Here is a 26,616-nt window from a genome sequence, read left to right as displayed (position 1 = left end):
CACACACACACACTACACACACACCACACACATACACACACACCACACACACACCATACACACACCACAAACATACACATACATACACACACACCACACTTATTACTACTTATTAATCATAGGCACATTCTACATCTTAGATTTGAAAAAAGGAAAGGGCATGCTAGAATTCAGATAGTAATGGTCTTTCTGCCTATCAACAGCAAATTGCACAAATAGGCATTAATGTCCCTAGAAACCACACACACCACACACACATCACACACCACACACATCACACACACACATCACACACACACCACACACACACACACACACATCACACACACCACACACACATACACACACCCAACACACACACACACATACCCACACCCACACACACACCAACACACACACATCCACACACAACCCACCACACACACACACACACACACACACACACACACCACCACACACACACACACACACACACACACCACACACACACACACATCACACATCACACACACATACACACACACACACACACACACACACACATCACACACACACACACACACACACACACACACATCACACACACACCCCCACACACACATCACACACACCTCTCACACACACACACACATCTCACACACATATCCCATACACACACACACCAAACACACACACACACACACCCACACACCACACACACACACACAACACACATACACACACACCACACACATACACCACACACACACACACATCACACACACACACATCACACACACACACACACACACACACACCACACACACACACACACCACACACACACACACACACATCACACACATCACACACACACCTATCACATACACACACACACACACACACACACACACACACACACACTCTGCCTGCTGCTGCAGGGACCCTCACTCACCCAGCAGTGCAGTCTGCGGATGCATCCTGCGGCCTCTGGAGGGGAACCTGTCTTGGGGACGACGCTCTCTGGCTCCAACTGGGAGGACCAGGAGGAGCTGCCCAAGCATCAGCAAGCACCCCACCAACATCTTCTCCATCTTCAAGAGGAGCAGGTCTGCAGCTGTAATACAACACGAGAAAGGCAAGTGAGATTTCTGGGCATCCCTGACGCTGGGGTGCTGCTTCCCCATTGCCCTGATTTTTCAGGTCCCAAACATGTTACTTGTCTGATTTTGCCCCTTCCAAACGTGAGGGTGCCACATGTTGGGCAGGTCCTCTGGAGTACTCAAGCTGGGGGGGGGGTCCACTATCACCTTGAAGGTTATCAATTCAAGTTACTACTTATTAATCATAGGCACATTCTACATCTTAGATTTGAAAAAGGGAAAGGGCATGCTAGAATTCAGATAATGGTCTTTCTGCCTATCAGCAGCAAATTGCACAAATTGATAGGCACTAATGTCCCTAGAAATCAATGTGACCTGACACAGGTAGTATGACGGTGCCAGTTGTGCGCTCCCAACTCCAACCTCCAGCCTCAACCCCAGCCTCAACTCCAGCCTCAACCCCAGCCTCCTGCATCCTTTCTATTTTGATAGAGAATTGCTATATAGTCTGAGTAGATCTTGAACTCATCATCCTCCTGCCTCAGCTTATCATGTAACACCACACCAAACCTGTATTCATTTATTAAGAGGGAGCAGAACACAGTGACTAAGGCCAGAACTCCGTCCTAGGCCGGGTTCCTGTGCCAGTCACAGGAAATGCTTTACTTGGATTAACTCATTGATTAAGCTACCATTCTTCCTACATTCCCGAAGGAGCAGTGAAGTCCACTAGCTTGCCAAGGTCGTGTACAGCATCAATCAAGCACAGAACTAAACGGACACAATGTAAAATCCCAGGTGCCCATTCAGGAAAGGTCACGGCTGTTTAACTGATATAAGCAGGAAGCGGGCAGGGATGAGGCAAATACCAGTTTCAGGAATTAAAACAAACAACCGCCCCAACCACTGCTCAGCAGATTGCCTTTAGGAGCTGACCCGCTGAGGAGCTCAATCCTGTCAACTCTCGAAACTTTACTAAGTATCAAAACTGTACTAAAAATAGGCACCGTTGATTTAGTGCCCTACTATGTGCCAGGTACGGGGCGAAGGCTTTGTACACACTGAGTGATGAAATTCTTAAAGTAACTCAAACAAGTAAACTAAACTCATTCGTTATAGATAACTCTTCTCTCTCTTCCCCCATTTAAATAGTTTAGAGTCCTCTAGATAGACTGGACACTTTTTATACCTTTAATTCTGAGATTCCTTCTGAAAAGGAAAAGGAAGGAAATGTAAACTATCTTGTCTCTTTTTCTTTTCTTTTTTTTTTAAAAATTATTTTACTTTATGTGCGTAGGTGTTTGGCCCGCATTTATGTCTATGCACTGCATGAATGGAGTCCAGAAGAGGGCGTCAGATCCCGTGGACCTGTGGTTGTAGAGAGCTGGGAGTCATCAAGTGAGTGCTGGGAGCTGATCCCCAGTCTCCTCAAGAGCTGTCAGTGCTCCTCCTTACTGGTGAGTGCTCCTCCTTACTGGTGAGTGCTCCTCCTTACTGGTGAGTGCTCCTCCTTACTGGTCAGTGCTCCTCCTTACTGGTCAATGCTCCTCCTTACTGGTCAGTGCTCCTCCTTACTGGTCAGTGCTCCTCCTTACTGGTCAGTGCTCCTCCTTACTGGTCAGTGCTCCTCCTTACTGGTGAGTGCTCCTCCTTACTGGTGAGTGCTCCTCCTTACTGGTCAGTGCTCCTCCTTACTGGTCAGTGCTCTGTTTAGTCTCTTGCCGTGCAGTGTAATGCCAAGTGCAGGTTCCCAAGACCTGGTTGCCCCTGAGAGAGAGTCTGCAAGTAGACCCAAGTGATGCTTGCCCCCAGATTATTTCTGATTGGTAAATAAGGATGCTGACAGTTAATAGCTGGGAAAAAGAGACATAGGCAGGTTTTAGAGGTCCCAGGCCTGGAGTGGGGAGTTAAAAGAAAACCACAAGGAAGAGAAGAAAGGAAGAGGAAGGAGGAGCTACCATGGTTTCGGTGAGTTCATGAAAATGTGGCCCTGAGGACTGGCCAACTGGAGTTAAGAGCAGCTCAGATGAAACATAGTAAGTAATAATTTAAGGTTAACCATAGGAAATAGATTTTAATAGCATAAAGGGTGTTGATTAGGCTCTTTGCAAACACAGAGGTTGCATGTGCCTTTTACCCAGGAACTAAATGGTCAAAGACAGGGTAGAAACCCTGGATTGGAATTAAATACTTTCTACAACAGTTGAGCCATCTCTGTAGCCATTAGCTCTTCTTCTAATCTTAAAACCTATTACTTGTCTTCACAATGGCTCAATATTAATCACACAATTTGCTATGACATAGATGGTGTGACATCATCACTGTGAGTGACTATGACATAGATGGTGTGACACCATCACTGTGAATGACTATGGCATAGATGGTGTGACACCACCACTGGGAGTCACTAGGATACAGATAGTGTGGCACCATCACTGGGAGTCACTAGGACACAGATAGTGTGGCACCATCACTGGGAGTCACTAGGACACAGATAGTGTGGCACCATCACTGGGAGTCACTAGGACACAGATAGTGTGGCACCACCACTGGGAGTCACTAGGATACAGATAGTGTGGCACCACCACTGGGAGTCACTAGGACACAGATAGTGTGGCACCACCACTGGGAGTGAGTTACGAGATTGTATCTTTCTGAGTCTGACTCATTTAGTGTAGTAGACTATCATGCAGTTTAATCTGTTTTGAAACATACATAAATATATTATGAACTGAACTCACCCTGTCAGGCTGGGGGACAAGCACCTTTGTCCATGAGCCATCCCTCCAGCCATATCCGTTCTTGTTCTTATCTTTCTGCATTTACATGTTGATTTTAGAATTTGTTTTTCAAGACAGGGTCTCACTATCTAACTCTGGCTGGCCTCCAACTCACAAGGATGTCCTGCCTCTGCCTCTCCAGTATTGTGATTAAACTGCTCACCACCGTGCCGAGCTCTGATCTAAGGTTAAAAATGGGTTAAACACAACTTTATTAAACCAGTACAATTTCTAACCATATGCTAAATATCTATCCTTACAGTTGAGTATAGTTCATACCCCTTATCAAAGAAACTTCTTAGCCCCATGGTAGTGCCGAATGCCTTAATCCTAACACTCAGGAGGCAGAGACAGGTGGATCTCTGTTTGCTTGAGGCCAGTCTAGCCTCAAGGATCTGGGTTTACACAAAAGAAACCCTGTTTCAAAAACAAAAGCAAACAAACAAAAAGAAACTTTTCTTTGCAACAAAGACTATTACAGAAAATCACAGCTAAAAGATCAAGAGACTGTGTAGTGCCCAATTCTCACTGACATGCTTAAAATATGTTTTTGCATGTAAGGCTCTGGAATCAGGGGAAGAGGGGCTGGAAAGACAGTAAAAGCCAGAGGAACAGAAGGGTTGCCATGAAGTTGTGAGTTCTAAAAATGCTAGAGATGCAACACCCACAAAATCTCATCACAGCTCCTTAACAAGACCTGAATACCATCACCACCAATGATAACTCAGGGAGGGGAAAGCTCACAGGGCCTAAGGCCTATACAAAGAATGACAGGCAACTGGGAAATGTGGAGAGTGAGACATGGTCTTCCTCAGGGAAGACCCCCTTCCATGATAGCATGCTTTCCAATAACAAGTGGTCAGCTCCCACATCATACAGGTAACACACACACTGAGCAGCTTGTATTTCAATTAAGACAAAGAGGTAATGAATTTGACAGAGAGTTGGGGGGGGGTGGAAAAGACTGGGGAGAGAAAAGGAAAGGGGAAATGATATATTATAATTTTAAAACAATAAATTATACTTTAAGGAGATGCAAATCCCTAGTATGATAAATTTTTATAGATTCTCTATCAGATTATTATACCACCTCAGAAATACACACAGCTAAAATAACCATACAAATCCAGATCTGTCTGTGATTGTGTGTGTGTGTGTGTGTGTGTGTGTGTGTGTGTGTGTGTGTATTATAGCTATGATATACACATGGCTTCTGCTGTGTTTGCTTGTATATGTGAAAGTCAGAAATCCATCAGCATTATCTTCCTCCCTCTCCTGAATCCAGATCCTTCACTGACTCTAGAGCAGCAAGCTGCAGGGTCCTCCTGTCTCTCACTTCCAGTGCTCACTGCAGACTGCAAACGTTCATTGCCAGGCCTGGCTTATGACCCTTCCAGGGATCTGAACTCAGGTCCTCAAGCATGCTCAGCCAAGATCTGACCTGCTAAGCCATCTCCCTATCTCCTGGTTTACTATTATATATATAAAAATAGTATCCTTTCTTTCCTCCACACTGAAAAAAAAATAAAAAGTTTTCTTATGTTTTCAGAATCATTCAGTGTACTGTGAACGCCGAACATCTCTGCACTAATGTTAAACATTTGGAAGATGATGTAATGAATAATTATCATTTCCCCAGAATAGGCCCCATTGCATTGTGGTTGTGCTTAACTAGACTTTTTTTTTTTTTAACTTTTTATTGCTTCTTTGTGAATTTCACATCATGCACCCCAATTCCACTCATCTCCCTCTGCCCTTATACCCACCTTCCATCCTAGCAACCTCTACCCCACAACAGAGAAAAAATCTCCTTGTGGAAGCTGTGGTGTGTCACAGTGTCCTCATTGTGGAAGCTGTGGTGTGTCACAGTGTTCTCACAGTGTACGCTTTCGTCCACACTTCTTTGCTTGCAAGTGTTCGTTGCAATGACTCATTGGTCTGGTACGAGGCTACACTATCAATACCAGAACCTCACTGGCACTCTTCTCTGATTTCTGTTGTCGCCTTGTGTCATGGAGATCCTGCAGTTTTGGATTGGTAGGGCCAGCCCCTTTATGTAGTCCTGCAGTTCATCAATAGGTTACAAGATACTGGGGTGGGCCAATTCAAAGTCCTGGATCTGGGCCTGAGAGGTAGCTGAGCTGGTCAACCTGCCTGCCCTCCCTCGCTCTCTCCCTCAGGACTAGCTCATCAGCAACTCCCCAAACCAGGGTCAGCTCTTCTCTGGAGGCAAGGTGGACGGCCCACTATTCAGAATGCTGCAGCAGGAAAGGGACAGAGCCAGCTCTCTACCTGAAGTAGGTGGCAGGGGGTAAGGGTGAGGCAGGGGCATATCTCCCTACCCTGCACTGCCAAACAGCAGACAAGTTGTGGGGCCAGTTTTCCCACACTCATACCCTCACGGCAGCTCACCCAGGCCCAGTCGTCAGGATCAGCTGTACTGTGCTGCCCAGGTAAGGGTGCTTCACTAGATTTTAAAGAATGGTTTCAATGTCAAGTCACTATCATCAAGCAAAAGGTACAGAAGACAAGGGAGGGAAAGAAAGAAAAGTAAACAAAATCAAGTATTTCAAGACATCTAACTAGGTGGTTACTCGCCTTTCTCCCTTAGCCTCCTCATCTTTAAACTGAGAAAACAGTAGACACCGTTTGTCTTAGTCAGGGTTTCTACTGCTGTGATGAAACACCATGACCAAAAAGTAAGCTGGGTAGAAAGGGATTTATTTGGCTTACACTTCCAGACCAGAGTCCATCACCAGGGAAATCAGGACAGGAACTCATGCAGGGTAGGAACCTGGAGGCACGTGCTAATGCTGACATCATGGAGAGGTGCTGCTTACTGGCTTGCTCCCCATGGCTTGCTCAGTCTGCTTTATTATAGAACCTGGGACCAACAGCCCAGGGATGACACCACCCACAATGGACATGGCCCTCCCCGATTCATCACCAGTTGAGAGAATGCCTTATAGCTGGATCTCACAGAGGCATTACTTCAGCTGAGGCTCTTTTCTCTGTGATGACTCCAGCTCTGTCAAGTTTACACACAAAACCAGCCAGTACACTGTTTATGAATTCAATCAGTTTGCAGACATATGTATGTACACACACACACACACACACACACACACACACACACACACACACACACACACACACACTGGCACATAAATGAGCACTGAATAAATGCTATTTTTGTTACTCTTTTTTTTACTTTATTTATTTATTTATTTGGGAGGGTGGGGGACACGCAGATGCCACAGTGTGCACATGCAGGTCAGAGGACAACTTGTGGAAGTCAGTTCCTTCCGTCCACAATGTGGACCCTAGGAATTGAACTCTGGTGTCAGATTCAGGGACAAGGATCTTTATCCTCTAAGCCATCTTGCCAGCACTACCTGTCATTCTTATCATTCTACACACAAGCCAATTAGTAGAGAATATACACTAATTTTGCCAGGGTGAGCCATTTAAAAGATGTTTACATTTATTTATTTTATGTATATGTATACACATGTATGATACATGTGTGCTACAGTATGCACATGAAACTCGGAGGACAACTTGCAAAACTTGTGAATTCTACTTGTGGGCTCCAGGGATCAAACTTAGGTCGTCAGGATGGGCAATGGGCAACTTTAACCAATGAGCCATCCCATCAGCCCCCAAATCACAATTTTTAAATATATGTAAGCATTTGAAAGTATTTAAAGTTTTCTTATTTCAAAAGGAAATGGCATGGTAAGCCACAAACTGGTTCAAGATATTTATAAATATTTTTGATTAATGATTTGTATAGTTAATATAAAAAATGTATACCCTTTTCAATTAAAAAAAGGACCACTTTAAAATATGCAAAGGTTTGAAGAATTTTTTAGTTTGGGTTTCTGTTGCTGTGGGAAGGCATCATGACCACGGCAACTCTAATAAAGGAAAGCATTTCATTGTGGCTGGCTTACAGTTTCAGAGGTTCAGTCCATTATCATCATGGTGGGAATACGGCAGTGTCCAGGCAGACATGGTGTTGGAGAAGGAGTTGAGAATCAGCAGGCAGCAGAAGGAAACTATCGCTGGACGTAGCTTGAAAATATAAATGACCTCAAAGTCCACCTCCACAATAATACACTTCCTCCTGTAAGGCCACGCCCTATAGTGCCACTCCCTGTGGCCAACCATTCAAACACAGAATGAGTCCACGGGGGCCATTTCTATTCAAACCACCATAAAGAGGATAAGCAGAGGACAAACAGGAAAAGATGTTCAAATGCTAGTTGTTAAAGAAATACAGATAAAGGCACCATGACCCACTGTGACAAACATGCTGGGGTAGCCACCACAGCGCAATGCCCACCATGTTGAAAGGATGCAAGGACATTGGAACCCTCACGATTCGTTGGTAAGCATGCAAACTAGCGTGTCATTTTGGAGCATAGTGGCCAGCTTCTTATAAAGTTATACCTAAATAACACGGCACAAGGTAACTCACTGTCTCTATTCACCCATGCTTTTAGCCCAAAAGGCCACACCCTGGGAAACCCTTCAACCTCAGGAAAATCAAAAGCATTGTCCTCTCCGAGCCCTGAACCTACAAGGAAGACCAGAGCATCTGTCCACATGATAACTCCTTCTCAGATGCTTACAGCGGCTGTTCTTTCCAATGCTGAACATGGAAACAGCCCAGTGGCTGTCAGCTGCTGAGTGGAAAACAGATTAGAGTGTCCACACACTGGACCCCTACTGGACAACTAGTAGTGCTCCGCTCGCTGAACCCCAGAACCACACCAAATGAAAGCAACAGACACAAAAAGACTACGCTCTGCATTCTCTGACTAGAGGAAATTTAATAAAGGGCAACGTTACATAGCAAGAGCAGCCAGCAAATCAGTGGGCTTGTGGGTAAGAAAAGGGAGACAGCCCGGGGGAAGCCAAAGAGAAAAGCTGGGGGCTATAGAAATGTTTACATTATGGCTATGATGGAGCGATGCATTTGTTGAAATTTACCAAATCATACCTTGTAGAATTAGAAGTCCACTGTAAGTTAAATTTCAAAAAAGCTATTTAAAATAAAGGAATGGCATCGAAGAAGAGCGGGAGGAAGGGTCGGAATATTGTGGAGCACCGTCTTCTGGGCATGGCCTGGCTGTAGCATGGCTGAGCTCTCGGCAGCTCTGGTTACCTAGACCTGCCCAAGACTGGGTGGGCCTGTTAACATCTCCCCACGCACAGAAGACAAGCTCCCAGGCCCTGTCCCTCCCTGGGGATCTCTAGGTAGCTAATGGTTGTTGAGAGAGAGAGAGAGAGAGAGAGAGAGAGAGAGAGAGAGAGAGATTTTCTTCAGTAGTGTAGCCATTGTAAGTTGCCCCTGTTCCTGTAACCAACCTTAAAACACACACACACACACACACACACACACACACACACAGACACAGACAGAGAGAGAGAGAGAGACAGACAGACAGACAGACAGGGATGATGCACCACACAGACATGAAAGCCAGTGAGACAGATCAGGAGATAAAGTACTTTCTTCTCAAGGCTGGAGATCTAGTTAAAAGAACTGACTACAAGGCTGCTCTCCACCTCCACGTGACCCCCATTAAAGCTTGAGGACACGAAAGTAGATGTGCTGGGAAGAGGAAGGGGTGAGTGGGAGCAGGGAGGGACCAAGAAAGGGTAATGGGGGCAAATATAGTCTGAATGCATTGGGCATGTGACTGAAAGGGTGCAATGAAGTCTATTACATATGCACTAGCATATGCGAATTAACATAGGAAAGATACTATATAAATACCTAATAATGGTGATGTTATGTTATATAATTATTAGTCAGACAATATGGAGTTTTCACATAATGATAAGTTGATGCATGTCCTCAAGTCCATGGTGCTTTCTCGGTTTGGCACTTAGAGCTCTTGGAATCTGAAGAATACGTAACATCCTTGAGAGGAAAATGAACTGGCTGTTAAGGACAGTCCTTTCAACTCTTGAGCAAATGAGGAGAACTTTTGTGTGAGAAACTGTGAAGCAACAGGGGGCACGGAGAGAATGTTTGAAGTGATACCAGCACTTTGACTTCTGTTTAGCCATTTGTCTCCTTTCCCTGAGACAATGAGTTCTTTGTGTAGCTTTGCCAAGGGGCTGGGACCGAGAAAGGAGGCTGCTCTCACAGCCTTCTAAGCACCACTGTCTGACTCACCAGGCAAGGGTCCCTCCACAGCCAAGAACAATGAGCTGTGGGTCTTGAGAGATCTGGCTGTGATATCCGTGCACCTCACTTGTGTGTCCTAACTCTCTGGTCTTCAGTTAGCCATCAGTAAGTGAAAGTGAAGCCATCATGAAAGTGGTGTCTCTGTCTGAACAAGACCACGGGCCCAGTGCATCCTGCCCTCCTAGAAAAGGGCACAGCCAGCGTTTAGCCCCATGCACACAAGAAAAGGAAGTGGCAGGCTGGGGGGAGGCTCTGGGGGCGAACACACTTGCTATCAAACACGGCAGTCTGAGTTCTATCCCCAAAACCCATGTGGCTGGTAGCAGGAAGTTGGAACAACCAACTTCCACACCTGACCTCCAGATGTGTGTTTATGGACATACATACACACAAATACATACAATAAAAATGTAAATGTAAGTAAGAAAAAAGTAGGAAGAGCAATAACATTGGCTTAGTGCAGGGAACCAAGTATTTTGTAAACTGTCATCTCATTTGATCTCCGCCAAAGCAGATAAGATCTTATCTTTGAGGAGAGTGTGCTAAAGTTTATAGATAGAGAGCTTCCAAGGCCTCAGAGCTACTTAGCTGGTAAAACCATGAAGACTCCCCCCATGCCACCTCTCAGGCAGTCAGAGAGAGGCAGAGGGACATCACTGTGTCCCTCACAGACTTCTGTCAACATATATAATACATGACTCTAAGCAGTCACAGATAACCAGGCCATGCTGAGAATAAATCTCAGAGGCGGCCCCTCCTATCTTTCTTCCACCTATTATCAGAACCGCCATCTCCTGCATGGCCAGCAGACGGGAAACCAATGTATGCTGAAACATAAAGGTATCCATAGGCAGCTCAAAATGTTACACCCTGGTTATTACTGGGTTGACCTGACACGACTGTCTGTGACTTCCAACCAGAAGTGAAGATTTGCTGGCATCTCAGCTTGTCCATGCAGGGACCCATCTTCTCTTCCTCAAGTCCTTTCATGGTCAAGGTTACCCCTTGGCTTAGCTGTCTACACCTAGACCAGTAACTGCAAACCAGTTTCCATCTGCCCTGTATCCTGACGGTATTCAGGAATGCAAAAACTTCACTTTCTTCTCTCAGCTTCCTTCCTGCCTTGAGGCTGTTTCCGTGGCTGCAGCCAATTTTGCAACCTAGGCCTTTCGCACCCAGACTCTCTGAGGCACTGCTAAAATGTCCATTCCTTCATCTGTTTAAGGTCTGTCAATGGCCTCACTGAACAAATGTTATCCTCAAGCCCCTCCATAACTGACCACTGGCCATCTCTCCCCCATACGGATGTCCTTGCATTTACCCAAGGCTTCCGAGTGGAGCCTGAAGCGCCCAGATGGTTTTGCAATGGGTGGCCTTCCTCTGCTGGTTCCATAGTCTCCAGTGTTTACTCTCTATATTAATCAGGATGATATTCGCCCTCCGTGTTTGACTCATAGATCACTCAAGCAGTAAAATGTCCTCAGGTTTCACAAGGATTGACTTCCACACATCACAGATGGGCTTGTTGTCTGTGTCCGAGTACTTCATTTGTTTTTCTTGCTACCTCAAATTTCTTCTTGTCTAGGCTACTCTTTGAGATGATACCCTGTCACCTGTGTCTCCCATAATGCTGGTTCCAAATTTTGTAGATAGTTTGTATAGTATCAATGTTTTAGACAAATGCCTAATCGATAGACAATCAATCAAGGCCAAAGGAAACTGGTAGCTTGAGCCCATGTCTTTACAAACTGCGTTTGCTCAGATGTTGTCAACCCTAATAGCAGGTTTTCCTAATGACAGGCCCCTCACATGCAATTTCTTTATGAAATAATGTTTTAAATCATAGACTTGAGCTGGAGAGATGGCTCAGAGGTTAAGAGCACTGACTGCTCTTCCAGAGGTCCTGAGTTCAATTCCCAGCAACCACATGGTGGCTCACAACCATCTGCAATGGGATCTGATGCCCTCTTCTGGTGTGTCTGAAGACAGCTACAGTGGACTCATATAAAATAAACAAATAAATATTAACAAAAAATAGACTTATTTATTGTATTTTATCTGTGTAAATGTTCCGCCTTCACGCAGTATGGGCACATGTGTGTGTAGTGCCGTCAGAGGTAGGCAGAGGGCGTTGGGTCCTCTGGAACTAGAGTTACAGGCGGTTGTGAGCCTCCATATGGGTGCTGCAGACACAATACTCATAACCACTGAGCCACCTCTTCAGCCTATCACATGCAATTTCTTGACCAACTTAAACAGATATTTTCAAAAGACTATAAATGAACTATCAAGGTGAGTCGGTGGTCACAGATCCATACAATCCACAGATGTTTTGGATTGTAAAGCCATATATGAACTTAAAAATAATGCTTTTGATGAAAAAAAATTGTAAAAACAAAGTTCTACTTTTGTTTTCACAAAGTGATGTTTTTGAGTGTTACTTGCCTCTCTAACACAGATGATGTCTTAACACTAAAGATCTATTCGAGGTTCCCAGTATCTTTATTTCTACGCTGCTTGGGATGCAGTCAGTTTCCAATCCATTTATTATATGTTACTAGAAATTTTATCCCACGCCAACAGTCCTAACTAACAAAACGTGTGGACAGTCAGTGTAGGGGAGTGGACAGTGAAAGGTAGCCTGGTCCTAGGTTGAGCTAAAGGCTTTGAAGTCCTGGAGACCCTGAAGGGACAGTAGGTGCTTCACCTGCTCCCAGGCACCAGCCCCTGTCACCAGCTGCAGTCCTCCCCCCTCCCCGACCCCCCCATAGATTTGTGGCCATCAGTCATGTAAGGACAACGTCCCAAGCCCTTCTTCATGTAAATGAGGCATCCCTAATATTTCAAACCAAGATAATAGGAAAAGAGACGTGACCTGTGGTCATGTAGGCTCAAGACAGAGATCTCCATGCTAATGAGGTACCTAGAGGTCTTGAGGGCATAGCCAATAAGTTTTCTTTCTCAGACATTCCTCCCTGCAAAAGGTATTTAACCTCAGGCCCACCCTGAGAAGTGGAATATGATTTTACACATCCACTTTCCACCATGGCAATAAATGGCTTGGAACCACAGACTGTCTCTTTTCATCGAGATGCACTATGGGAAGCCATGGAGAAGGCCTTCGCCTATAGAGCTACCATCTAGTCTCCTGAAGGAGGCCTCTCTGCACTCCCAGCCATCAAGCCAAGAACAATCACCGTGGGACCATCTGGAGCTCCCCTTCCCCTCCCCTCCATGGCCGTGGGCTAGATGAAGCCCATGGGGCCCCCAACTCCATTCTCAGCAATTCCGAAGCTCCCAGTGGTGCCTGGATGTACAAGTGCATGAAAAACAGACAGCTCTAGCCTTGAGCGGGCCAGTGACCCGGAACCAGTTCTGGCTTTCCACCCCCTAATCAGTGTCCTGGGATTCTCTACAGCCTACACCTGCCTGGGTGAGGTATGGGGTAAACACAGTCAAACTCCCCACTTCCTGCCTCCCCAAGCAGCTGTGCCCTGTGGCAGAGTGGATGCGGAACCCACAACCCTTTAGATTTTCAGTATGTTTTGAAAGCATACATCCACACTCTACACCACCTAGCTACACATTGTGGTACTCTTTTTAAATCAGCCTTAGCTTAGGAGTTAAGAGCACTTGATGCTTTTCCAACTAAACTTCTAAAACTGAAGTTTAGTTCCCAGAACTTATTTTTGGCAACTCCCATAACGGCAGCTCCAGGGAATCTGATGTTCTCTTCTGGACTCTGTGGGTACCCCCACACACTCTTATATACACTCTTATATTCTCCCTCTGCCTCTCCCTCTCCCTCTCCCTCTCCGTCTCCCTGCCCCTCCGGCATTAACCCTCCATTGCAGATGCATGCCTCCATTCAGTGTCTTCATTTAGGCCTGAATGGAATTATGACAACTGAGGTACTGGGTAGGCTATCACCCTTTAGAAACAGTGTGAATGGAAACAATTTAAGCAGCTCCTAAGAGCTGAGTAGATAAACTGTAACATGGTGAGATACTGTGTGGCAGCAGGAATGAATCACTGCTTTGTATACAACACGATACATAGTGTACGTGATAAATTATCAGTATAATAGTGAACAAGGTAAAATACTAATCTGTAATCATAGGAATCAGTACGTGGCTACATGAGAGGATTGGCACTCAGACATGGGTATAAACAGGAATTCTGGGTGCTGGGATTATTCTGTTGATAAATCAAACTGCTGTTTATATCCTTGTTCATGTCCAGTGGCTTCCTTGATTTGTGTACTTTTCGATATGTTAGCATCACAAAAAGTTGAATTCTAAAAATTAATCTCTGTTGACAGAGGTACTTCAGAAGATAGGTAGTAATTCACTTGGACGCAATGTGGAGCTTCAGAGGCACAGAGCCAGTAGGTGGTTGCATTGTTCACTGTGTGAAGCTCCACTGACCTACACTGTGTCTATCTTTATACACTTACTCAGTTACTGTCTTTCAGTGCTGGGAATGGAAGTTGTAGATTAAGCTCAGTTGGTAAAGCACTTGCCTACCATGTTGTAAGGTCTGGAGTTCAATCCCTAGAGCCACAAGAAATAACTGCATGCTGGGAACTGAAACCTGGTCCTTGCACATGCTAGGCAAGCATTGTCTTGTAGAACTACAACCCCAGATTAGCATTCAATGATAAGCAAGGTTCGCTTCTCAAATCCTGCTATGGACCAGCCAGAAGTGAAGCATTTAAAGAATACTTCACAGGGTCCTCTTCGACACGGGTCATCGTGTATCTTCTAGAGGGGAATGATTAGTGAACAAGGCTGTACCACTGCCACTCCCCAGAGCACCCTCTCAAGCCCTATGCAGGGAGAGTAATAGCCTTCTAAAGGTGTCCCTGTGCTAAAGGAAATTAAGAACAAGAATTAAGACCACCAATCAAATGACCTTTAAAATAATAAAAAACTCCTTTAAAACAGATACTGAAGAGATGGCTCGGCAGTTAAGAGCACTGACTGCTCTTCCAGAGGTCCTGAGTTCAATTCCCAGCAACCACATGGTGGCTCACAACCCTCTGTAATGGGATCTGATGCCCTCTGAAGACAGTTACAGTCTAAAGATGAGCTCCAGTGTACTCATATACATAAAACAATTTAATTTTAAAAAAGAGGGATGCCAGATATGATGAAACAGACTCCAGTAATGGCTGCACTCTGGAAGCTACATTAGGATCATGAGCTCAAAGCCAGCCTGAGCTACACAGTGAGACCTCTGCTTCAAAAAAAAAAAAAAAGTAATAATAACAAAGGGGCTTAATAATTACCAGCTCTTACTGATCCAAGCTCAGCTCCCAGCACCCACAGAAGTTCAAAGTCACTGTAACTCCAGCTCCAGAGGATCTGATGCCCTCTTCTGGCCAGTGAGGACACCAAGCATGCAAAACATTCATGCACATGACAATAAATAAATGTTTAAAAAACAAAAATGGTTGAGCTGCAGAGATGGCTCAGTGGTTAAGAGCACTGACTGCTCTTCCAGAGGTCCTGAGTTCAATTCCCAGCAACCACAGGTGGCTCACAACTATCTGTAATGGAATCTGATGCCTTCTTCTGGTGTGTCTGAAGACAGCGACAGTGTACTTATATATAATAAATAAATAAATCTTAATAAAAAGAATGATGAGATAACCCTGGACTAGTCAAGGAACCCAAACATAATCACAAGGTTCCTCAACAGTAACAGAAGAGAGACCCCAGCACGTGGCATTGCGATGTTCATAGACTTTGAACATCATGGTCGAGACAATAGGCCAAGGATGAAGGAAGCCTCTGGAAGGTGGAAAAGGGAAGGAAATGCAAAAGGCACCAGACCTGAGGACCAAGGATTTTACCCAATGAGAATTATTCATTATTCAGACCTCTGTAGCAATAAGCTAGTACATGTGTACTGGTTTGAGCAATTAAAAGTGCACTGACTTGTTACCTGGGAAACTAACAAACAGATTCACTGGAAACTGAGGAGGACTGGATACTAGAAATTCTAGACTGAAAAAAAAATCACCTAATTCTGTTATTGGGGGTACAGTCTGTGTTAAGGGCCCAGAATCAAAAGTTGTGATTGATCAAAGAAACAGAGAAAATACAAAAGGAACAGGAGTAGCAACTTCTGGTCTGAGTTTGAAAAAAACCAAGGGCTCAAAAAGGAACTTAGCTGCTATGGATGAGTCAAGGTTCTGAGATGGTAGAGGGAGCCTTCATTTTCCTCACAGGATCAACGTAATGATAAGAATCTAAGAGACAGTAATGGGTGAATGGTGACAAGAAGGTGGGGGCAGATGGAAAGAGGTAGGGAGGCGGGTAGACCAGTAAGGGAGGAGAGAGATACAGAGACAGAGAGACTGGGAAACAGGACAGAGAAGTTGGAAGATGCCAGTCCTGGTTTTGAGAGGGGAAAAAGTGAGAAGACATAAGGAACCACATTTTCCCTAGAGCCAACAGAAAGAATGTGCCCATGTAGCTCCTGGAGACCCATTTCAGCTTCTGACTTCCAGGGCTGCAAGGCAATGAGTTGGTGTGAAGCCATTATATTTGTGGTGATTTGATGTAGCAGCCATGGGGAACTGTCACGATAACCTGTGAGTGGCGGTGAGTGTCCACTGGGCACATCCATGGGCAACAGTGGCTTCTCTGCCAGCTCTCCTGGAACTTTGGGCCTGTTCAGTCACAGTTTTTATATGTAACTATTTTGCGAAAACTTCTGTTTCAACCAAGTCGGTTTGAAACCTAGAGTACTGGATGGAGTCACATGAGCTCCACTTGATGCTCAGAACCTATGGCATGACCTTTGACAGCATCTCACCTGATGATCTCACTAAGGCCAAGGTAATAAGGCTAGACAGTGAGCACCAAGCATTTGCTCAGAGTCAGCCACCGCATTAAGCATTTGGCATGTGCAAGTGAGGTCAATTTTCCCAACAATCCTACTCCTGATTTACAGACGAGGAAACTGAGGCACAGAGCACAGGCCATCTTTTAAAGCCCCTCCAGGTATGAGGAAATAGGACTGGAAGTCTGGTTCTTCAGATGTCAAGTGTGGTGCTTTGAGCTGTTCTCTTGCTTTCCCTCAAGTGACCAAGTCACTGTCATTGTCACTATTGACAACGGCCAAGGGCTCTGAAATTTAATCCAGCCCTGCCACTAAGCTGCCTTCAGGCTATAGTGACTGGCTCCTGAATTCTACTGCAGAACTTAAAGGTGACCTAATGGGCTGGAGCTCCAAGAGCTCTTGGAAGAGCATCCTAGCACTATTTCCTAGCAACACCTGTACACTGCTCTCTGAGGTATCAGCCATCCCCACAGCCTTGCACATCATCTCCGTGTTCACGTTAGACAGGGAGGGGAATCCTGCTTAGTTTCCCCAGAGAACTGGGACTCTCAGGAAAGGAGGATGTGCAGGGGATAGAACCAGCAAGCAAATGCCAGAGGAAGTCCTAGAAAGGCCCTTGCTGGCCTGGCTGCTGTTACCTCTCCACTCAGCTCTACCGTAGAATCCTAGCATCTCCTTGGTCACCACTCGCTCACTCAGCTTCCCCTGAGACCAGGTTTTCTCTCCCTCTCTCCTTCCCACCCCCATATCTCTGTGCCTTCTCTTAGTTACCAATAAGAACTGCTTCTAGGCAAACTGGAATTTTTTTTTCAGTCTCTCCAGTGGCTCATCTTCCTTCCTTGTCTTTCTCTTTGCCTTTCCTGAAATCTTGAGGCTCCTTCCATGTCTTTTTTTTTTTTTTTTTTTTTTTTTTTTTTTTTTTTTTTTTGAGAAAGGATTCCATGGAGTTCAAGTTTGTTTTCCAGTTACTATATAATCAAGGGTGACCTTGAACTTCTGATCCTCCTGCCTCTACATTTCAAGTGCTGGGATTATAGGTGTGCACACCATACCCAGCTTTTACCTAGACTTTTGCTGTCAGACATGGATGGTCTTAGCTAAGAGGATGCCATGATACTCTCAGCAATGAACTTCAGGTCCCATGCCTCCTGGGTCTGGACTCTGGAAGCCAGGACCTCAAAAGCCTGGGTTTATAGGGAAGATCTGGCTGGTGATTTGGGGGGGTCTGAAAATGAATTCTATCAACTGGAATAAAAGTAGGAACAGAAGGGAGATAGGAGATGAAAACCTGCAGCTTTTGTCTTCTTTGGTGTGGAGTTTCTAAGAGAATAAAGTTCAGAAGCTTAGAGGAAACCTTCTAAGCCACAAACTCACCTTGGTGTCTTGACTGGCTTTGTGAAATTACCACTTTGAAAGAGGGCAGGGAGAATGTGCTAGAATTGACTTTTGCACAAAAACTCCACTAACACGTATAAACTATCTGCCATCTTAGAGCATCCCTCAAAGGGCTCTGCCCTAGAGTTAGGGAGGGTATGAATTCAATGTTCGCACAGATTCCTTCCTTCTCTGGAAAGGTGGGTGGCAGAGCTCACTAGCCCTAAGAGACTTCTAGAACTATTCTCGGTACTTCCATCAAATTTCATTTAACCCTATACGCGTTAAAATCCCCTCTGGATGGATGAGAAAACTGAGTCATTGTGGTGCCGGTTATCCTCAAGTACTCCAGCCTGTAAACTTAGCAGCTGGGGTTTGAACGAGGCCTACTGATTCCCAAGCTTCGGTCCTTGACCTTACAGCGTCATTATCCATTCCTCAAAGGCTGAGGGGAATGGCACTCTGTAGATGCCTTGTGGGAGCGCCGCAGTTATTACTGTAGAGTATCTCCTACACCTACTCCTGGAGACCTTACAAGAGATTGTCCCTATATTTTTCTATCCTCTCCCCAAAGTGTCCTCCAGTTTTCCAGCAACACAAAATGGGTTCCTCTTCCCTATCCCTCTTTCACAATACAAGGAAGCCGGAGCTAGACAGAGAAGGCAAAGGAAATCTAGATGTCACTGGTCTTGAGATACTAGTCTATAGGGCGAACCAAGTTATTTTCTACCTGGTAGAAAGGATTGCCACCCCACTCAACAAGTGTGGAGCGGGTCTGAGTGTCCCTGAAGCGCGGCACAGCGCCCCCGCGGGGCACTCGTGGACTACTGCCATGCCGTGTGTCCCGCGTCTAGCCCGGCGTGGCGGGACTTCTCCAAGCCGAGGACACCCGGCAGCGCCACCATCCTCTCCCACTCTCCCATGGAGACAGCGGCTCCCCCGGAGCGTGACAGATTGTGCATCTGTCGGTCAGTGGGTCATCTGTCTGAGCCCGAGTCAGCGCGCCACGCTCACCTGCAGCCACCGCCACTAGCACCGGGGAAGTGAAGCAGGGGCGCAGCCGTGAGGATCCGTCTCCGTTGTCCGCCGCCTCGCCCCACAGAGGACCGCAGAGCTCCTTGGGCACGGCTCCCGGGACGCGACCAAGAAGCCCGCGCCAACGCCGTGTCCTAAGCCGCCGCCTTCAAGTCCCATTCCAGAGCGCTCTCCGCGCTTGCTGGCTGCCTGCAAGGCTCCCTGCAAGGGCGGCGCGAGGAGGCGGTACCGCGCGAGGGTTGGAAGCGGGCGGGCGGAAGGAGGGGTGTCCTCTTTGGGGATGGGGAAGGCGGGGAGAGGCAGCAGCCAGAGCTGTCCCACACTGTAGGCAGCCCCCCAGCTCGGGACCCCGGCCTCTCTCCCTGCCTGCTGCCAACCGCACTCTCCCGGTACACCCCCAGCCTTGCTGGGATTGATGGGTCTCCAGAATAGCAGTAACTAGAGGCTTTAGGGGGCTTGTGGCCTGGGGCCGGAGTGGGGTGGGGTGAGGGTTTCCTGGTAACAGAAGACACAGCTGGAGTCAGATAACCTGAATGGAGGATCATTTTCTTCAGGAGACATCCAGGGAGCACGAAGATGAAGAAAGAAGTGGTGAGACTTGAGATGACTGATGACAGGGCCAGAAGTTGTCTTGGCAGTCTAGGACCGCCCCACCAGCTCCAATTCATATTACTAATATCCACTGGCCCTGGACCAGCCCTTGGGTTGGGAAAGGCCATTAAGATGCCAAGATGAAGAGGTACGATTCCTCCCCTGAAGGAACAGAGTCTAGTTCAGACAAGATTCAAGAAATTATGGGTGAGGTTTCTATAACTTTGTTAAGAGAAGAAACATTACCTGAGAGAGCAGCCATCCTAGAAGAGACAGAGAAAACAGGCCTGGTCAGTAGCAGGGAATGGAGCTGACTCCCAAACTCTGGGATTACCAGTCTGGGATGACAGGACTCTACAGTTGGCCGGACATCTAATAAAAACCTTAATTCTGGGGAGAGATGGCTCAGGGGTTAAGAGCACTGGGTGATCTTCCAGAGGTCCTGTGTTCAATCCCCAGCAACCACACCATGTCTCACAACCATCTGTAATGTGATCTGATGCCCTCTTCTGGCATACAAATGTACATGCAGATAGAGCACTCATAAATAAAATAAATCTTTAAAAAACAAAACAAGCAAACAAAAACAACCTAATTTTATCACCCAATTGCTAAGCCAACACACCCCCGTCAGAGTTTTAACAAACCATCAGAGAAAATCAGAACTAACTAGTCTCAAATCTTAGAATAAAAACGTCATGTGCAAGACCTATTCCTACAAAGAATAATTAAAATCTCAGCCATGAAGCTGGAGAGATCTCTCAGTGGTTAAGATCTTTGACTGCTCTTCCTGAGTTCCAGCCCCAGCACCACATGGTGGCTCACCTGTAATGAGATCTGATGCCCTCTTTTGGTGTGTCTGAAGACAGCTACAGTGTGTAGACGTAAAGTAGAATAAATAAAATCTCAGGTACGGCCATTGATGACTGTGATGGTTTGCATATGCTTGACCCAGGGAGTAGAATGTGATGGTTTGTATATGGCTGGCCCAGGGAGTGGCTCTATTAGAAGGTGTGGCCTTGGAGGAAGTGTGTCACTGTGGGGGTGGGCTTGGAGACCCTCCTCCTAGCTGCCTGAGGATGCTCAGTCTGCTCCTGGCTTCCTTCGGGTGAAGATGTAGAACTCAGCTCCTCCTGCACCAGGCCTGCCCAGATGCTGCCATGCTCCCGCCTTGATGATAATAGACTGAACCTCTGAACCTGTAAGCCAGCCCCAATTAAACGTTGCCCCTTATAAAACTCACATTGGTCATGGTGTCTGTTCACAGCAATAAGACCCTAGCTAAGACAGGATGGTGCACACCTTTAGTCCAAGCATCCAGGAGTAAAGGTGGGTCTCTGAGATGGAGAACTGTCTGGCCTGCACGGTGAGTTCCAGGCCAGCTAGGGTGACATAGATAAGCAGTCAAAAACAACCAACCAACCAACCAACAACAATAAAAACCCAAGGGAAAACAAAGGGTTAACGCATTCAGGCCTTATTGCCAAGAAATAACCAGAGCCTCACAACCCTGTGCTCCTTACCTGAACCGTGGGCCACAGAATGCTGCTGGCTGCCTGCACTGGTCAGAAATTTCTCCTTCAGTCTTTGGGAGAAAGAAGATGGAGACCAGAAAACAGAGGGAAGTCTTTAGAAAATGTTTGGTCTTGGATCCCACAGAAGAAAAGTCTTCCTGAGTTACAGACAGGGAAAATCCCCGAGGAGTTGGAAAAGCTGAGTTACAAATTATGGAAACTTATATTTCAAATGTGTGTCTACTCCAAGATACCCATAGGATCCAGTAATTTACCAGGAAAACAATGGCTATTTGGAAATCCTTCCCATTTTAAGAAGACTCTGATTTAATAATGATCCGCACTATTTGGTCAGTGCCAGCTAAAGTGGGTGTTTCCCCCCAGGGAGCACTATAGGGATTCATCGGAATAGGAAATCTGTGGGTGGAGCAAGGCTGAGGGCAGGACTAACGAGCCAAAGGAGTTGTTGTGCTTTATCGGATGCAATCCAGGTCTGCAAAACAACTACAACAACCAAAACAAACAAACATAACCCCCAGCAAATCAAGTGGAAGCTCAACTTCCTGATATGCGTGGTTGAACAATGATTTGCCTCTCTGGTGCCTTGTGTGCAGGGCAAGGGGATAAAAATGCAAGTTGCTGAAATGGGGTATTGGACGGAAGGGCCAGCTCTGCCTTTTGTGCTTGAGGCTCCACTATAGACTCAAGGAAACCTTATTAAGAGGAAGCATTGGGGGCTGGAGAGATGGCTCAATGGTTAAGAACACTGGTTGCTCTTCTGGAGGTCCTGAGTTCAAATCCCAGCAACCACATGGTGGCTCACAACCATCTGTAATGAGATCTGATGCCCCCTTCTGCTGTGTCTGAAGACAGCTACACTGTACTCATATACATTGAATAAATAAATCTTTAAAAAAAAGAAGAAGAAGAAGAAGAAGAAGAAGAAGAAGAAGAAGAAGAAGAAGAAGAAGAAGAAGAAGAAGCAGAAGAAGAAGAAGAAGAAGCAGCAGCAGCAGCAGCAGCAGCAGCAGCAGCATTGGGCTAAGGTGTCTAGTTTATATGGGAACCCAGATAAGCACACAAGAATGAAAGCAATAGTTTCTGAGAGCTCATGAGATGGCTGTTTGATCACACAGTTATCTGTTTGTAACTGTGCTGCATATCAGCTGTCCATTTTGTCTCTGCTGAGGGTCTGTGCTGGGGTCCACTTTATTAACTTGATACAGATAATCCTGAACTGTATTTAAAAAGCAAGCTGAGGGGACTGGAGAGATGGCTCAGCAGTTAAGAGCACTGACTGCTCTTCCAGAGGTCCTGAGTTCAATTCTTAGCAACTACATGGTGGCTCATAACCATCTGCAATGGGATCCGATGCCCTCTTCTGGTGTGTCTGAAGAGAGTGACAGTGTACTCATACATAAAATAAATACACTTCTAGCCCAGAAAACCCAATAAATGCTTTTATTATACATGGAAAAATAAATAAGGAAGAGAAAAAAAGCCGCCATGGAAGGGTAAAAATGTGCAAGGGAGCCGCCATGACACAGAGAAGCAGGGAGAGCCGCCATGGGCTAAGTGCCTAATTGGAGCTAAGAGTAGCCTAGATAAGCATAGTAAGTAACAACTGGGGTTACGAATAGGAGGTAGATTTTAACAGCATGGAGGGTAGGCAGCTGCCTACAACTATGCTGCTTAAGGTGTATTAAAAATATAAGGCTGTGAGCATCTTTCTTCTGGGAATATAAATGGTCTAAGGTGGGAAGAAAACCCAAGCTGGAATTTATATGATATTTTTTACTACATGAGGTAATAGGGATCAGGAAAACTAGTATAGCAAGTCAAAATGTTGCTGAAGAAACAAAGCACATTCCAAAGAGTATTCAGATTTTGTTTTGTTGTGTGTGTGGTGGGAGGTGCTTGGCATTGGGTAATGCATACATATTGCATGTGGTACACATGTGGCAGCCAGTGGACAACCTTGGCTGTCATTCCTCAGGAGCTGATACCTTGGTTTTTGAGACAGGGTCTTAATTTGGCCTGGAACTCGTTGGTTAGGCTAGGCTGGCCAGCCTGTGAACTCCAGACACCAATTGTCTCTGCTTCCCCAGGGCTGGGGATACAAGCACATGTGGCCATGCCAGACTTTTTTGTGGATGATGTAGAGGATCTGATTCAATTCTTCATGCTTGCAAGGCCGGCACTTTGCCAACTGAACTATCTCTAACGCCCATAGATTCCAAAGTGTGTGTGTTTTAAGGATTGAACTTATTTTTTGATTATGTCTAGACGTATGTGCGTGAGTGTGAGTCCGTGCACGAGTGTGGTGCCAGGAGGCCAGGAGAGGGCACTGGGTCCCTGAAGCTGAGGCTATGGACATTTGCAAGCTCCCCAGCACGGACGCTAGAAACCAAACGCTGGTCCTCTGTAAGAGCAGTGAAGTCCTAAGCTGTGAGGCATTGCTCCATCTCCCGTGGATTCAGATGTCGCTATGCAGTCCTGAACTACTCGTCAGGCTCTTCACATGAAGTCAGGCCTTTGACTTTACGAAACCTGCACTATGCCATGCTTGGAAGAGGATGCAGAGTAGGCTTTAAGTAAAGGGCCTTGGTGTGTGGAAGCATCTCTTGGAAGCAGATTGTTGGCTTTTCATCCAAAACCTATGATGGACTGGCCCATGACAAGAAGCCAGCAGTCAATTACCTATCATTCCGCAAAGACATTACTCAGTCTCCGTCTGCTCTGTCTGGTGCTAAGCCAGGTCGGGAGACCCTTGGGCAGTGCTAGTATCCATCTGTCCTGTAAGATCTCCAGCACTGGCAGAGCTCAGGAAGGATAGACTTGAGAATAACAAAATAGCAGATGTGAGGGCTTTTCCAAATCCTCCTTTGCCATGAGAGCAACTGTAACACAGCTAGTGCCCAAGTCCGACAGAAGAAACACTACAAATAGGTAATGGAAAGAGTAACGTGATAGTCCCCTGAGAGTCACACTACGAGAGACGGAGAAAACCATCTTCACTGCAATAAAGTGAACAATTTCATAGACAGGGAAGTCTCCAGGAAGCAATGGGAGATGATGCTATAACCACATTTCTGAAGACTTTGAGTGAGTTTTTCTTCTTTAAAAAAGAGTTACCTCATGTATATCTTTTGCCTGCGTATGTGTGCATATATGTACACACATATACATGTACTTATATATTTATACATACATATATACACATCTATATTATATATACATTTACATATAAGTATGTGTGTGTTTGTGTGTTTGTGTGTGTGTGTGTGCCTGTACCACATGCATGCCTAGTAACTTCAGGGTAAGGTTTTGCATTTCCTGGAGTTACGGAGGGTCATTAGCCACCATGTCTAAGCTGGTAACAGAACTCAATTTGCATGGAACTGCAAAAGCAGCCAGGGCTCTTAACCACTGAATTTTCTCTCCTGCCACAGTTGAAAGAGTTTGTTTGTTTTTGTTTGTTTTTCTGAGAGCAAGGCTTCTGCAAGAGCTGAGCCTTTCTGATCAAGCATAGTGAGGAGGTACCTAGCAATACTGCCCCACGGAACAATGTTGTCAACGCTTGTCAGGACAAGGTTTAACTATAATGTAAGGTATCTGTGCTAACGGACAAAGCCCACACAATTTTCTCCACAGAAGCAGAAAGTATACACAAGAGATAAAACAGTCCACACATGGGAAATAGAAAGGGAATTCCTTAACTTAATAAAGGTTATCCGCAAAAAGCTAGACCAGCGTGCTGTTTGTCTCTGAGAGCCTGGGATTTTCAGGGATTGGGAGCAATTTAACTGTCTCACCCCTTTCACGCATGGAAGGGAAAAAAGAACGCCAGATCCATTGGCAGAGACACACCGCCATGCAGAAACTTGAAGGCACAGACTACAGAACCCTTGGGATGAGTATGAGAGGTTATGAAGTCTTCGGGATACAAAAATCAATGATCCAAAACAGTGCTGGGTATGGAAGTCAGGGCCTCGCGAACGAGGCAAACGCTGTACTGCCCAGATCCTCTGTGGGTGGAGATTCTGTTCAAGAGCACACAAGACCTGACATGTGGGGCTTCTCCTGAATCTAAAGTGCCAGGAAGTGCGTAAGTGCGTAAATGTGAATCTGAGCTGCACATTCTGTTCAGAATTCCCCTGAACACCTTAGATCTCAGGGTTTAGATTTGGTAACTTCCTGCTTTAATGATCCAGTGACAGGGAAAGGGAGAGAGCCTTGGTGAGAAGGCTTATCTAGCAGTTTTTCATTTAGACATTCATGACTTAAGTTCACATGAAAGGAATATGATCACAAGAATAGTAAGAGCTGTTTGTTTTTTTTTTATCTCGAATTTAAGCAGAGTATTAGGTAGGCTCTGATCTTACAGTCCTTTAATCTTTCTTCATAGATCAATCCTTTTCTTACTGGGTTAATGTCCTTTCCAAACGACCTTTTAGATTCTTTTTTAAAAGTCAACACACACACACATATGCACACACACACATATGCATGCATATGCACACGCACTCACACACATGCATGTGCATATGCACAGGCACACACATACACTCACGCACTTGCACATGTGTGCATGTGCACACACTTGTATACATGTTGTAAACACTTCTCCAGCTGTGATTTGGGGGATATGCCTGAGGGACTCTTCCCTTAGAGTGCTTCCTAGGAATGTGTCCCCCCCATCCCCACCCCACTCTGTGAGAATTTTTCTCTGTAGGATTCAAGCTCCATGGAGCTGTTAAAAATCTTTGGTGATCTCTGGGGGTGGGATTACAGCTGGCTTTAATTTGTCTCATGTGCTTATTTTCATTCTAGTAAATACTTTCTGAGTCCTTGCTATTTGCCAGATGTATGCGTGGCACTTACATAAAAATGAGCAACACATACACAACCAGAAGGTCACAGACAAGAGAGGGGTCCTGGGAGCACCTTATGGGAACCACAAAAAAACTGCCTCCCAGATCAGTGCTTCATTAAACTTCCTTTTTTTGTTTAGTTTTTTTTAAATTGGTTTTGGGGGTTTTTTGTTTGCTTGTTTATTGGTTTGTTTTTCCTGAGGCAAGGTTTCTTTGCTTAGCCTTAGCTGTCCTGGAACTCACTCTGTAGACCAGGCTGTCCTGGAACACACTCTGTAGACCAGGCTGGCCTCAAATGCAGAGATCTTCC

At 45.7% G+C, this 26,616-nt stretch overlaps 1 protein-coding gene across 1 annotated transcript in view; it reads right to left on the bottom strand.

The window, feature by feature from the left end:
* Positions 1–19,523, bottom strand: part of Matn2 (matrilin 2) — a 138,143-nt gene extending 118,620 nt beyond the window's left edge. The window contains exons 1-2 of the mRNA XM_032914335.1: positions 19,307–19,523; positions 934–1,095 (exon numbers count right to left, since the gene is read on the bottom strand). Coding sequence (XP_032770226.1) covers positions 934–1,072 — 139 coding nt within the window. The 5' untranslated portion in view covers positions 1,073–1,095; positions 19,307–19,523. The remainder of the gene's footprint in view (positions 1–933; positions 1,096–19,306) is intronic.
* Positions 19,524–26,616: the final 7,093 nt, after the last annotated feature.

The sequence above is a fragment of the Rattus rattus genome, chromosome 1 (genome assembly GCF_011064425.1).
Source record: "Rattus rattus isolate New Zealand chromosome 1, Rrattus_CSIRO_v1, whole genome shotgun sequence".
NCBI lineage: Eukaryota > Metazoa > Chordata > Mammalia > Rodentia > Muridae > Rattus > Rattus rattus.
The sequence above is the reverse complement of the archived record's forward strand: the minus strand, read 5'-3'. Positions and strand labels throughout refer to the sequence as shown.